At 45.8% G+C, this 14,049-nt stretch overlaps 1 protein-coding gene across 1 annotated transcript in view; it reads right to left on the minus strand.

The window, feature by feature from the left end:
* SNX1 (sorting nexin 1) overlaps positions 1-14,049 on the minus strand; it is a 470,987-nt gene that overhangs the window by 42,195 nt on the left and 414,743 nt on the right. Inside the window, exons 13-14 of the mRNA XM_069222309.1 lie at positions 10,115-10,195; positions 1,469-1,540 (exon numbers count right to left, since the gene is read on the minus strand). Coding sequence (XP_069078410.1) covers positions 1,469-1,540; positions 10,115-10,195 — 153 coding nt within the window. The remainder of the gene's footprint in view (positions 1-1,468; positions 1,541-10,114; positions 10,196-14,049) is intronic.

Here is a 14,049-nt window from a genome sequence, read left to right on the forward strand (position 1 = left end):
GGCCTTGTCTATTACTCGATTAATAGGTGTCCGAAATTGGCATAAAATCTTTCATCAAAATCTCGCTACAAAGATTATCCTGGAACATATAAGCAAAATAGCCAAGACCACCACGTGTACTACATCTTTAGCACAATGACGCTATATTAACCAGATCAGCATGAAACCTGTTCCTACTGCTAACTACAGACGAATGGCTTTTTTTGTAGGTGAATGATTTATTATACTTCACAAAAAGTTAAAAAGATGCATGAAGGGGCTCAACAACTCAGCTTTAGGTGTGGAGGATGGGTGGAGCTGGCTGCATATAATGTTCACCTGCTACAGACTGCTTATATTTTGGACAGGAACTTTATGAGTTGGTGAATCGGATGGAGCTAAAGCTTGTTCCCAATACGTCGGGCGCTCTTTGGTTTTCCCTCCACGCCAGATAATCTTTACACTAAGCAAGTTGTTCTATGTTTTGTTGGGACTTTAGTGGCTAAGTGACTCATTTTGGCCAATTGAAAGTCACCCGCTGTACCCTCTATTGAGCAGTGGCAGAATAAGATGAACAAGGTAATGTGGCCTGAGCATTTTTATGCCAAACGAATAGGGGCAGAAACACGATTTGTTTGAACCTGGCTAAACTGGGGTAAGCCCGAAGATCGGAGCTGGTTGGTCACAAGCCTAGAAGGAAGGTTTTGTGTGTGATCAATGCAGTTTAATTAGAATTTCGAGAGCTCACCTTCTTTCTTTTTCTCTGTGTTTTTTAAAGATTTATTACTGCTGAGGAATTATGTCGTTTATTATGTTACTGTGGAATGATAAACTGCACCTGCTGCTAAAAAAAAAAAAAAAAAAAAAAAAAAAAAAAGTTCCATCTTTAGAAAGTGACGCAATAATACCTAGAAAATAGACTACATCCCCTGGAGAATGAAGGTTTGGTGAGGGTCTCCTAGACACCAAAAGAAACCCGTTAGATCCAATGGTGAAGTGCAGCGAGACAGGGCTAACTTTCAAATGATGGTACACAGACTGATAGTGTGTAGAGTGGGTGCAATTCAGCCCTGTTATGCAGTAACATTAGGATCTCTAGCTGAGGCAGGGCGATGACGGGGTTCACCTGCGTAATAACAAGTGTGGGTGGCAAGGACATCTGCCCAATCACGGAAACCATTATTATATGTGCTTTATGCAGACATATCATGTAGTATGTTGTGCAGTGATGGTGCCTCATTATAGGTCTTGAGGCTCTACCTTATATTACGAGTAAGCAATGCTGAGGATTTTACTAAAGAATAAATAGTTCTGAACTGAACAGTGTCTCAACATAGTTCTCAAGAATCTAAACAGAAAAGTTACTGGATAAAAAGAATATTGCCAAGCATGAAAATGGGCTATGTGAGAAATAGTGGATAGGTAAACAAAACAGAAGATTGTAAAACAGAAGAAACATATTGGATGTCAAAACGTAATATTAACTTGCCTGATGCTGTGAATTTAGAAGTGTCTCAAGATACTGAATTATGTGGCTCTTAAAATCCTTGGATTTTTCTTTCTGCAAAAGACAGATAAGAATTACATGTTTTATACTAAATGTTTCTTCACTGTATACTGTTATACACTGCTGCCCATGGACAATGGTGCAAAAGATGCAGCTTCACTTGATGCAAATATTTTAAAAAATATATATATGTCTGCCACGCAAGCAGTGATGCCCTTTCTGTTACAAAGGAATCAGCCATACAGTAAGGTGTAGACTCCCATGTTAAAATGGCCATTGCACACGCATACAATCCATACATAAAAGGACTTATCACAAACGCATATTAATGTCAAAATGTGCCTCAGCACATTACACTGTGGCGAGGGGAAGCTGTCTGGGTGCCTGAAGAACATGTTACTTATCTTCAATGAAGATCTTCATGGTGAATTCTCTACCAGTAGATTCCACACTTCTCAAACCTCCTCCATGTGCAAGACAATCTGGAAAACTTGAAAAAGTTCTTTTGCACAAGTAGGTGGTGCCATGGCGCTAAATGGAATCCAGTGCTTTATTCAGTGTGACATCATGGAACTGTACATGACGCCCCCCCCGGCGTATTGATGTCACTTGTCGTTTTTTTCCCCCCTGGACCTTTGAGGCAGAAAAGAGTCTGACAAAATCAATAGGAACGCAGTTCACAAACTTGAGACCTTATTTTACTTGCTGTTAGACTATCCCTCAGAGAAGGCAGGAAGTAGGTGGGTCACTGAGAAATATTAAGGCGGGAAGAGTATGCACCAGAATGACTGTGACCGAAGTCATGTAACTTTACTTTCTGATGGATAGTTTTCTCTGCATATTACTGACCTCCTGTATCAATATCCAAGTAGCACCTCCCAGAAGGCGAGTCTGAGGATACAAACAAAAACTGAAAAATCAATATAGACCTGGAACACAGAGGAACCACAGACAGGGTCACTGAATCTGCAGTGTCGAGACCAGGCCAAGAATTTGTGATGACCCCAAATCCATCACAAAGTACTTCAGCAAATTAGCATCTCACATGGTTCTTTAGAAGCACAACGATTATCTGTACCATCTCTTAAAAGGCATGTGACCAGCAAACCAAATGATATGCTGCACTGCATGAACAAAAGGCTCCCAGATGATTACACATTATTTCCCATCGCCTCAATCAGTTTGGACTCCTATGCAGGTGCAGTGGTGGTGAAAAAACTGGGGTTAGGTTTTGAGAATAAGGAAACTTGTAACGTAGGAACCTCTGGCAAAAGGTTAGAGGATAAATGAACAAGTTACTTACCTTCGGTAACGACTTTTCTGGTGGATACATAAGCTACCTGTGGATTCCTCACCTAATGAATACTCCCATTGCACCAGCATTCGACGGAAATCTTCTTCCTAGCTTCTGCACGTCGACGAGGACGTCACAACTGCCCACGCGACGCCCTCTGACATCATACAGGCAATAAGAGGTCCTCGCCGACGTGCCGACGTCAGTACCAACATTTTTTACGTGCCTGAGAATAATAGGCCATTGAGATGAAAGAACAAATTGCAAAATTTAATGATATTCTAAATAATTACATCATTCTAACCATTCAATTCTTTTTTTTTTTTAAACAAATAAATAAATATATGAGCAATATATATACATATGAACATATATACAGAATATATACAAGTCCTCAAAACCAAGAGGAGCACACTCAAGAATTACTTGGTTAGACCAGACAGGCAACGGGGAGGTGGGTGGGACCGTGAGGAATTCACAGGTAGCTAATGTATCCACCAGAAAAGTCGTTACCAAAGGTAAGTAACTCGTTCTTCTGATGGATACACTACCTGTGGATTCCTCACCTAATGAATAGTCCCAAAGCAGTACCGCACTCAGTGGAGGGTGCCTGAATGGTCAAACCAAGAAATCCTGCAGCACCGACCGTGCAATATGGCCATCCCTTCTGACCTCAGAGTCCAAACAGTAATGCTTCGCAAAAGTGTGAAGGGACGACCAAGTTGCGGTCTTGCAGATGTCAACCACAGGAACACCCCTAGCCAAGGCCGAAGAGGCCGATTTAGCTCTGGTGGAATGAGCTCTTATACCATCAGGGGGTTCTTTCTTTGCTAAAGAGTAACACATTTTAATGCAAAGAACAACCCACCTGGAGAGTGTTCTCTTGTGGATTTGCCTTTCCTCTCCTCTGTCCCACGTACCCGATGAAGAGCTGATCCTCCAGCCTGAAATCCTTCGTCCTGTCTATATAAAAGCTTAGCGCCCTCCTTGGATCCAGGCGATGGAGTCTCTCTTCTTCCTTTGAAGGATGAGGCGGAGGATAAAACGTGGAAAGAGTAATCGTCTGGGACATATGAAAAGGTGAAAAGGTGAAACAACCTTCGGAAGGAAAGCAGCCTTGGTCCTCAACACCACCTTATCCCCATAAAAAGATGTATAAGGGGGTTTTACAGATAGAGCTTGCAACTCACTCACTCTCCTTGCAGAAGTAATTGCAACCAGAAAGACCGTCTTTAGGACCAATAATCTCAAGGGGGCAAGAGTGCATAGGCTCAAAAGGGGACCCCATAAGGAAAGTTAGAACCAAGTTCAAATCCCACTGAGGCATAACAAAAGGAGTAGGAGGGAATTTATTCATAAGACCCTTCAAGAACCTAAGTACTATAGGGGATTTAAACAAAGAAGGCTGGTCTGGAAGACATATAAAGAATGAAAGAGCAGACAAGTATCCCTTAACCGTAGCCACTGCACAACCCCTCTGTGCTAGAGACAATGCAAACGATAAAATATCCGACAAGTGAGCACGTAAGGGATCAATCTGCCTCTCTCCACACCAAAACACAAATTTAGACCACCTATTAGCGTAGATAGATTTAGTGGAGTGTCGCCTGGCCGCTAAGATAACATCCACTACATCAGGAAGGAGAGAGAAAGAACTCAGGTTGCCCCGTTCAATCTCCAGGCATGAAGGTGCAGGCTCTGGAGGTGGGGGTGTAAAACCTGCCCCTGCGACAGGAGGTCTGCCCTGAGAGGGAGACAGAGCGGAGGGCACAGTGAGAGTTGGAGAAGGTCCGTGTACCATACCCTCCTTGGCCAATCCGGAGCTATTAAGATGACTTGGGCCCGGTCTTGGCGTATTTTCCTCAATACTCGAGGAATCAATGGTATGGGGGGAAACGCGTAAAGCAACTGGTCGCACCAGGTCCTCTGAAACGCATCCCCCAATGCTCCCTGTACCGGATACTGGAGGCTGCAGAATAAAAGGCAGTGCGAGTTTTCCCGGGTGGCAAACAGATCTATCTGAGGAAACCCCCACATCTGGAAGATTAGACGGACTTGATCTGGATGGAGACGCCACTCGTGATCGGACGAGAAATGGCGACTAAGACCGTCCGCACGTACGTTCAAGACCCCGGCCAGATGATTTGCTACCAAGCAAATCTGATGGTCCTTTGCCCAGGACCATAGCCGAAGAGCTTCTCTGCAGAGAAGGTACAACCCTACCCCTCCCTGTTTGTTTATATACCACATCGCGGTAGTATTGTCCGTCAGGACCTGAACCGACTGACCGCGAAGGGATGGGAGGAAGGCCTTGAGAGCCAGACATTCAGCCCGTAACTCCAACAGATTGATATGAAACATCTGTTCTACTGGAGACCAAAGACCTTTGATTTCCAGGTCCCCCAGATGAGCTCCCCACCCTAGAGTGGAAGCATCCGTTATTACTGTGGCCACTGGAGGAGCTTGCGAGAACAGCCTTCCTCGGGAAAGATTGCCGTCCGCAATCCACCACTTCAAATCCGTGGCAGCATCTCTGGAGATCCTCACCAAGCCTTCGAGATCTCCTTTGTGTTGAGACCACTGCCTTCGGAGACACCACTGAAGAGCCCTCATGTGCCAGCGAGCATGCGTGACCAACAGTATGCAGGAGGCAAACAGACCGAGCAGACGTAGGACCTTGAGGACTGGAATGACCGCTCCACTTTGAAACATTGGAACCAATGCCTGAATGTCCTGAATCCGCTGAGGCGGAGGAAAGGCTCGATTCAATGTTGTATCCAGTACTGCCCCCTATGAACAGGAGGCGCTGAGAGGGCTCTAGATGAGTTTTGGGCACGTTCACCGAAAAGCCCAGGTCAAACAACAACTGGGTTGTCGACTGCAGGTGATGCAACATGAGCTCCGGAGACCTGGCTTTGATCAACCAGTCGTCCAGATAAGGAAATACTGCTATCCCCTTCCTTCTGAGCTCTGCCGCAACCACAGACATCACCTTCGTGAAGACTCGAGGTGCTGAAGTAAGACCAAACGGGAGGACCGCAAACTGATAGTGCTGCGACCCCACCACAAACCGGAGATACTTCCTGTGCGACTTGAGTATCGGGATATGACAGTAAGCATCCTGCAAGTCGACAGACACCATCCAATCTCCATTGTTCAACACCAAAAGCACCTGAGCTAGGGTCAGCATCTTGAACTTTTCCTGTTTGAGGAACCAATTCAAGATCCTTAGGTCCAGGATTGGTCTCAACCGACCATCCTTCTTGGGAATCAGGAAGTACCTTGAGTAACAACCTTGACCCCTTTCCTGCTCTGGGACCAACTCCACCACGCCCTTTGAAAGGAGGACTTGAACCTCCTGTTATAACAGGAGGTGTTCTTCTGAACAATAAGATGGGCGGGGCGGGATGGGGGGCGGAAACTCCCGAAAGGGAAGGGTATAGCCCTTTCTCACAATGCTGGTAATCCAGGAGTCTGATGTTATGACCTCCCACTTGTGGAGAAAATTCAGTAACCTCCCCCCTACAGGAGTGGAGTGAGTGGGAATTGGTGGAAGCCTAAGGCTGCTTCCCCTGCTGCACCCCTCCAGAGGAAGAGGCAGAGTGCTGCTGAGTGGCTCCCCTGGTACGGACCCTACCCCTCCCTCTGAAAGATCTATAGGAGAGAGCAGAGGTGGGTTGCTGGAATTTCCCTCGAAAGGAGGAGGAGGAGGAACCACGACCAAATCCTCGAAACCTCCTAAAAAATCTGGAGGAAGTAGAAGAAGTGGCTTGCAAGCCCAGCGACTTGGCCGTGGCCCTACTCTCTTTGAACCTTTCTAAGGCCGAATCCGCCTTGGCACCAAACAGCTTGTCACCATCAAACGGCAGGTCCAGTAGGGTCGACTGCACATCAGAGGAAAATCCTGAGTTACGAAGCCAGGCCTCCCTCCTCGTAACTACAGCAGTGCCCATTGCCCTAGCAACCGAGTCAGTTGTATCCATTCCAGATTGGATAACCTGAGTTGCAGCTGCCTGAGCGTCAGATACCAGGCTTAATAATTCCTGAGGAACCTCTGTGTGCGTTGATTTAATCTCGTCCATCAGGGCATAAATGTATCTTCCTAAAATGCATGTAGCATTGGCGGACTTCAATGCCATGCTACATGATGAGAACACCTTTTTGGATGACATGTCCATCTTCTTGGAGTCTCTATCCGAGGGCACAGCTGGAAAAGACCCAGGAGCAAACCTTGCTGAGCAGGAAGCCTGGACCACCAAGCTTTCAGGTGTTGGATGCTTGGAAAGAAAACCTGGGTCAGCCGGTGCAACCCGATACCTCCTAGCCACAGATCTATTGACGGCTGAAGAAGACACCGGCTTCTTCCAGACCTCCATTATGGGGTCCAGTAGCGCTTCATTGAATGGCAAAAGTGGCTCTGCTGATGTAGAGGCAGGGTGCAACACTTCCGTCAATATGTTCTGCTTGGCTTCAGTCACTGGCAAAGGGAGGTCCCGGAAGCCAGCTGCCTTTCTGATAACAGAATGAAAAGTGGCCGCCTCCTCTGTGTACTCCCCAGGTGATGACAAGTCCCATTCAGGGGAGGTATCTAGGCCACTAGCAGTGTCAAGTCCATGGAGACCCTCACGAGAATCCTCGATCTCCCCTTCCTCCAAGGCTTGCCTCTGGTATTCCTGTTCTTCAAGGAGGCGGAGAGCAAGCCTCCTCGAGTGCAGCCTCTTCTCTATCCTCGGCGTCGACATGGCGTCAGCAGACATCGAAGAATGACGCCGATCGTCGGATCCGTCAGACGCCAGGTCAACAGGCACCATAGTTGTACATAATAAGGGGGTGCACCACTTGATCCATCAAGTAAAATACAATAAATATATACAAAGTCCAAAACAGTCAAAAGAGTGCTGATGCGAGATATCTGTTGATTTCTTCCAAAAGACTTTTAATTAACACTGATTCGTAAGAGAAAGCAGCCAACGCGTTTCGCCCTGTACATGGGCTTCTTCAGGGCAATATTCCGATTCAAATGTAAGTCGGGCTCGTAACTGGCATATAAACGCAAATGCCGAAAGGTTCTGAAGAACCAAAAAAGACTGAAATATCAAGATCTACGGCTTGAGGAAATCAATATGGCCGTAAAAATCCGTATACTGTTGGTGACTGGCCATATATTATTGGACCCGTCCACCTTGTTTTGGACATATATTCTTTCCAACCACGGATTTTTACAGCCATATTGATTTCCTCAAGCCGTAGATCTTGATATTTCAGTCTTTTTTGGTGTCTAGTGTAGGCTGACCAGTTTCTGCCAGCCTGCCACACACCAGACATGTTGCTGGCCACATGGGGAGAGTACTTTTATCACTCTGTGGCCAGGAACAAAGCCTGTACTGGGTGGAGGTACTTCTCACCTCCCCCTGCAGGAACTGTAATATCTGGCGGCTCACCCCTTTTGTAACAGCGCCCCAGGGCATCCCAGCAAGTGGAGATGCCCGCCCCTCCGGCCACTGCCTCCACTTTTGGCGGCAAGGCTGGAGGAGAGAATGAGAAAAACAAGGAGGAGTCACCCACCAGTCAGGACAGCCCCTAAGGTGTCCAGAGCTGAGGAGACCCCTTCCTTTAGAAATCCTCCATCTTGAGTTTGGAGGATTCCCCCAATAGGAATAGGGATGTTCTCCCCTCCCCTCAGGGAGGCAGCACAAAGAGGGTGTAGCCACCTTCAAGGACAGTAGCCATTGGCTACTGCCCTCCCAGGCCTAAACACACCCCTAAATTCAGTATTTAGGGGCACCCCAGATCCCAGGAAATCAGATTCCTGCAACCTGAAGAAACAAGAATGACTGCTGACCTACAAGCCTGCAGAGAAGGAGGTAGACGACAACTGCTTTGGCCCCAGCCCTACCGGCCTGTCTCCAACTTCGAAAACCTGCAACCAGCGACATATCCGACAGGGACCAGCGACCTCTGAAGCCTCAGGGGACTGCCCTGGACTAAAGGACCAAGAAACTCCCGTGAGCAGTGGCCCTGCTCAAAACCAGCTACTTCTTTGCAACAAAGAAGCAACTTTCAAAGACTTCAAGTTTCCCGCCGGAAGTGTGAGACTTCCCACTCTGCACCCGACGCCCCCGGCTCGAGATCCAGACAACAAACACCACAGGGAGGACTCCCCAGCGACTGTGAGCCCGAGAGTAGCAAGAGACGACCCCCCTGAACCCTCACAGCGATGCCTGCAGAGAGAATTCAGAGGCTCTCCCTGACCGGGACTGCCTGTAACAAGGGACCCGACGCCTGGAACCCGCACTGCACCCGCAGCACCCAGGACCTGAAGGAACCGAACCTCAGCGCAGGAGTGACCCCCAGGCGACCCTCTGCCTAGCCCAGGTGGTGGCTGTCCAGAGAAGCCACCCCCCTGTGCCTGCCTGCACCGCTAGAGTGATCCCCTGGTCCCTCCATTGAAACCAATATAAAACCCGATGCCTACTTTTCAGTGCACCCATCCGCCCCTGTGCCGCTGAGGGTGTGTTTTGTGTGCCTACTTATGTCACCCCCCCAAGTGCTCTACAAAAGGCCCCTGGTTTGCCCCCGAGGACGCAGGTACTTACCTGCTGGCAGACTGGAACCAGAGCACCCCTGTTCTCCATAGGGGCCTATGTGTTTTGGGCACCTCTTTGACCTCTGCACCTGACCGGCCCTGAGCGGCTAGTGTGGTAACTTTGGGGTTGCCTTGAACCCCTAACGGTGGGCTGCCTATGCCCCAGGACTGAGACTTGTCAGTGTTTTACTTACCTCCTAATCTAACCTTTACTTACCTCCCCCAGGAACTGTTGATTTTTGCACTGTATCCACTTCGAAAATAGCTTATTGCCATTTTTACAAAGACTGTATATGATATTGCTTTTATTCAAAGTTCCTAAAGTATCTAAGTGAAGTACCTTGCATTTAAAGTGTTTACGGCAAATCTTGAACCTGTGGTTCTTAAAATAAACTAAGAAAATATATTTTTCTATATAAAAACCTATTGGCCTGGAGTAAGTCTTTGAGTGTGTGTTCCTCATTTATTGTCTGTGTGTGTACAACAAATGCTTAACACTACCCTCTGATAAGCCTACTGCACGACCACACTACCACAAAATAGAGTATTCGAATTATCTAATTTTGCCACTATCTTACCTCTAAGGAGAACCCTTGGACTCTGTGCACACTATTTCTTACTTTGAAATAGTATATACAGACCCAACTTCCTACATCTAGCACGCCAAATGATGATTGAACTTCACAAGCTACAGACCCTAGGCCGGTACTATGAGAAATAACATGGAGGAATTCTTAATCTACTTTACCTCAAACCGCGTCACCTCTTTTCGGACAGTTGAAGAAATCCGCTCAAAGTCTCTTTCATACTGTGTAACACGAGACTCCCACTAAAGAGGAGGTGAGAAAATTTATAAAAATAAGATTTACTGATCAGATTATTATGCCAGCACAGAACTAATATACAATTTTTTTCTTCAGGCACTTAAAAAAAGTAATTAATAAACAATGTGCCAATCACTATTTGCAAGTATTGAAAGACAAATGTCTTCCAATTACTAATTTTCAATAAAAGTTCCTTCATGACAATCATGTTAGCATGAGTCTGAAGCCTAGAAAAGTGACTATCACTGTAGTACTTCTGAAATGACAATTTATTATTTATGCAGTGTAATATATTTTATACAAGTCAAAGATTTCGGTACATTTCAAAATCAAAAATAAGTGAGAAAATACATTTTATTGTTACATCTTTGGTGAACATAATGGGGCAAGCAGCAGTCACAGAACAATAGTTAGTTTATGATTTCCACGTTCTAATCTGAGATTAAAGACCAGGTTTTGAGATTATCTCGCACAAAGTGATTATAATTTGAGAAAACAAAAAAGGTGTTCATATCTTTTTTTGAAGAATGGATTAGTTTGTAATTTGGGGTGATCAAATTAGATTTTAGGGTGTTTTTGACAAAGGGAGAATTTTAATGGTTTCTAAACCCTTAGTGGTTCTAGAAGCACAGATTCAGCACTTTGCATGGAGCAGTCGCACCTTGAGAAAGGCATCTCAGGGAACCAAGCTGCATGATTTTGCAGTTTATGGAGGCAACTTTGATAACATTTCTCTTTCTTGCATTTAGAGGAGCCAAGTGAAGTTCAGGAATTCCGGACAGCAGAGCTCTTCTATAAGCAAGTCGAGATAAGATTAGAGATGGAGCCAATGTTTTGAGGGCCTATGCGAGTTAGTAGGGTTTGATTCCTCATGAGTTTTAGTTGGCATTGAGCAGTCTTAGTTATTACATTTCTGTGTACTCTCAAGCCAAGTGAATTTGTACATTTGATTATCTTAGGGTTGCAATCTAATATGTTAAATTAGCTAAGGCACAATTGTACTGGGAAAGAGCTCTCTGGAGGGAAGATTAGGAAATAATTGTTCATTTTATATTTCAGGTTTTAGCTGAGGGTGGTGGAAAACCATCCAGGACTGAATATTTCCCAAACATGTGACCCAAACTAATATCTTCAGGACGGGAAACCTTTGAGGCAAGAAAGCAAGATCAGCACAGAGATGGTAGGATATGCTTCATTGTTTCAACATTGTAGCAGAAGGTGGTACATACACATTAAATGGAGTTGGTGATAGTACTGAGCTGCATAGCCTACCATGCCCTAGAGGAGCAAGATCTGGGAGATTCACACTCAGCTTTTAGGGATGACTTAGGCTCTAACCACATGGTGAGCTTCCTCTTACTGTGACATTGATTCGGCAGTAGGTATATGCTTACATTGAAAAAGGGTACTTAGGTTGCACATTTTGTCTTGAGGAAAAGCTTCATCTGAATACAGGTGGCCTGAGATGGTTATGATGACAATGATAACATTATGAAACGTTATGACAAAGGCAGTAGGCTCAACTTATTACTAAAGGCAATAGGCCTTTAAGGGTGGCTAACTGTTATCATACTGTGCTAAAGCCAGTAGAAAGAACTTCACTACATGGAATCTAACTCTGGGGTAGAAGATCTGAACTGTGATAATCTTTGTTAACAGTGTACATTGACAACTTTAATTGCATAATTAAGTCTAATGTCGACACTGTATACTTTATGGATACTTTGTGGGAAGATCTTTATGCAGAGCATGATCCAATAAGAGATGGGTTTCATCTGCACTGCTTTGCCTTTTTTCACGCCAGAGAACACCACAAAGTGCTGACCTCTAACCTAATGTTCTTTGGTACGATCTATGTAAAAGCTCAGCACTCTCTTGGGGTCAAAGCAATGGAGTATTTCCTCCTTCCCCTCCTTACAGGGGTGAGGCTGGGCATAGTATGCCTGGAGGTTGTTGGTTGACTGACGTGGAATGGCATCACAGCTTTCGGCTGGAAGGAAGCCAGAGTCTGGAAGACTGTAGTGTATGGTGGACTGACACAAAGAGTTTGAAGCTCACTCATTCGCAGTGCCAAGATGATGGCAACAAGCAACACAGTCTTAATTGCAAGGATCTGTAAGGGATAGCTGTGTTGGGGCTCGAACAGAGTGCACATCAGATAAGTCAGGACTAAATTAAGGTCACACTGGAGCATGCCAAAGGGAGAAGCAGCAAACATACGCTGGAGCCCTTTCAGAAAACGCATCACAACTACTGACTTAAACAATGATGACTCATCTTGCAACCGTAAGAAGACTGAGAGACAACCCTTAACCGTACCCAAAGCAAAGCCTTGTAGGGCATGAGACAGAACAACCTGAACATCACATAACTAGGCTTGGAGAGGGGGTAGGGGGGTCAATATGTTGTGTGCCACTCCAAGCCACAAAGGTCTCCCAACGACAGGTGTTTACAGCTTTTGTTGAGGGACGCCTGGCTGCCAAGATGACAATCATCACCAGAGGAATGTTGAAGGTGTGGCCACTCAATCTCCAAGCATGAGGGTGAAGATTGTGAAGGCTTGGGTGCAGAAACCTGCCCTACTGCTGCAACAGCAGGACCTCACGGAGGAGCAACCTGATTGGGGGGACACATGCTCAAGTTCAGGAGTTCTGGATACCATACTCTCCATGACAAATCTGGAGCCACTAGGATGGCTTGGGCCTGGACTGTCCTGATCTTCTTGATAACCCGAGAAGGGAGTGGTATTGGCAGAAAGGAATACAGGTGTCCCAAGTTCCAGTGGAAGTGCAATGTGTCTCCGATCGAGAGATGCCATGGGAACTCCAACATGCAGAAGTACTGACATTGTGCATTTGCGGAGATGGTGATCAAACGGAACCAAGTGTAGGAGGCTGGCTCAGTTTCTAGTTTACACCTATGGTGTAGCACCCTATATTGTGCCCAGGCAACCCTTAGTGATAGTGTTTTGATGCCAAGATAACCAAATCTCTCTAGGGGTGGCTGTGGAGATCAACTCCGGCTTATTAAGGAGTGTAAAGCACTTACAGTACCACAGTAGTCAGTAAGTGATGACCAATAAACAAGGGGATAGGGAGGAGTTATGGTCCAGTGTATATCCTCCCGATAGATACGTCAAAAAATATAATAAACTGTTCCAGCTAGAAGGAGAGAAAGGATACAAGAAGAGGGTCCTAAAATCTAGGAGCAAAAAACCTCACACATCCAGAAGGATGTCATGCTTCATCATCGGAATTGCTCCTCATCAGACCGGCACTGCAATGACGTCAGTAAGTGATGTTCACACAAGAAAGAACCACACCAAGTGTTACAAAAATAAAGTATTCTTTATTATAACACTAGTACTACGTTGGTATTTCGCCACCTGGAGATATCTACACACAAAATATATACTTAGAAACAAAAGTAAATGCATAGGAATACGTGAAGCCCAATTGTGGGGGCAAACCATATACTAAGAAAGTGGTATAACAGAGGTGCCCAACCAAGCTAAGTGTGTTAGAATCCCAATAGCAGGGGAGTAAGGAATTACCAGAGTTAAGTATCAGAAGTCCAACATGCGCCCGGGTGTAGAATTGTTGTCGAGCTGGGTGTTCTGTAGGCTAACAGAGGAACATAGTGGTTGGAATATTCAGGACCCTTCCCAGAGGACCCCGAGAAAACCAGTTGACACAAGGAAGGTTGGATAGTGCCCCCACTCGTGGATACCCAGGAAACTAGAGGGCCTACACCAGGGAACCAAGGTGCATTAGTGTGAAGTGACATCGGAATCTTTCGTCGTTCGTCCAGCTGAAGTTGCGACCCGTGGACCAAGTCAGTGGAACCAAAAGGTGAATTT

Source organism: Pleurodeles waltl, chromosome 3_1 (assembly GCF_031143425.1).
Source record: "Pleurodeles waltl isolate 20211129_DDA chromosome 3_1, aPleWal1.hap1.20221129, whole genome shotgun sequence".
Classification (NCBI taxonomy): Eukaryota; Metazoa; Chordata; class Amphibia; order Caudata; family Salamandridae; genus Pleurodeles; species Pleurodeles waltl.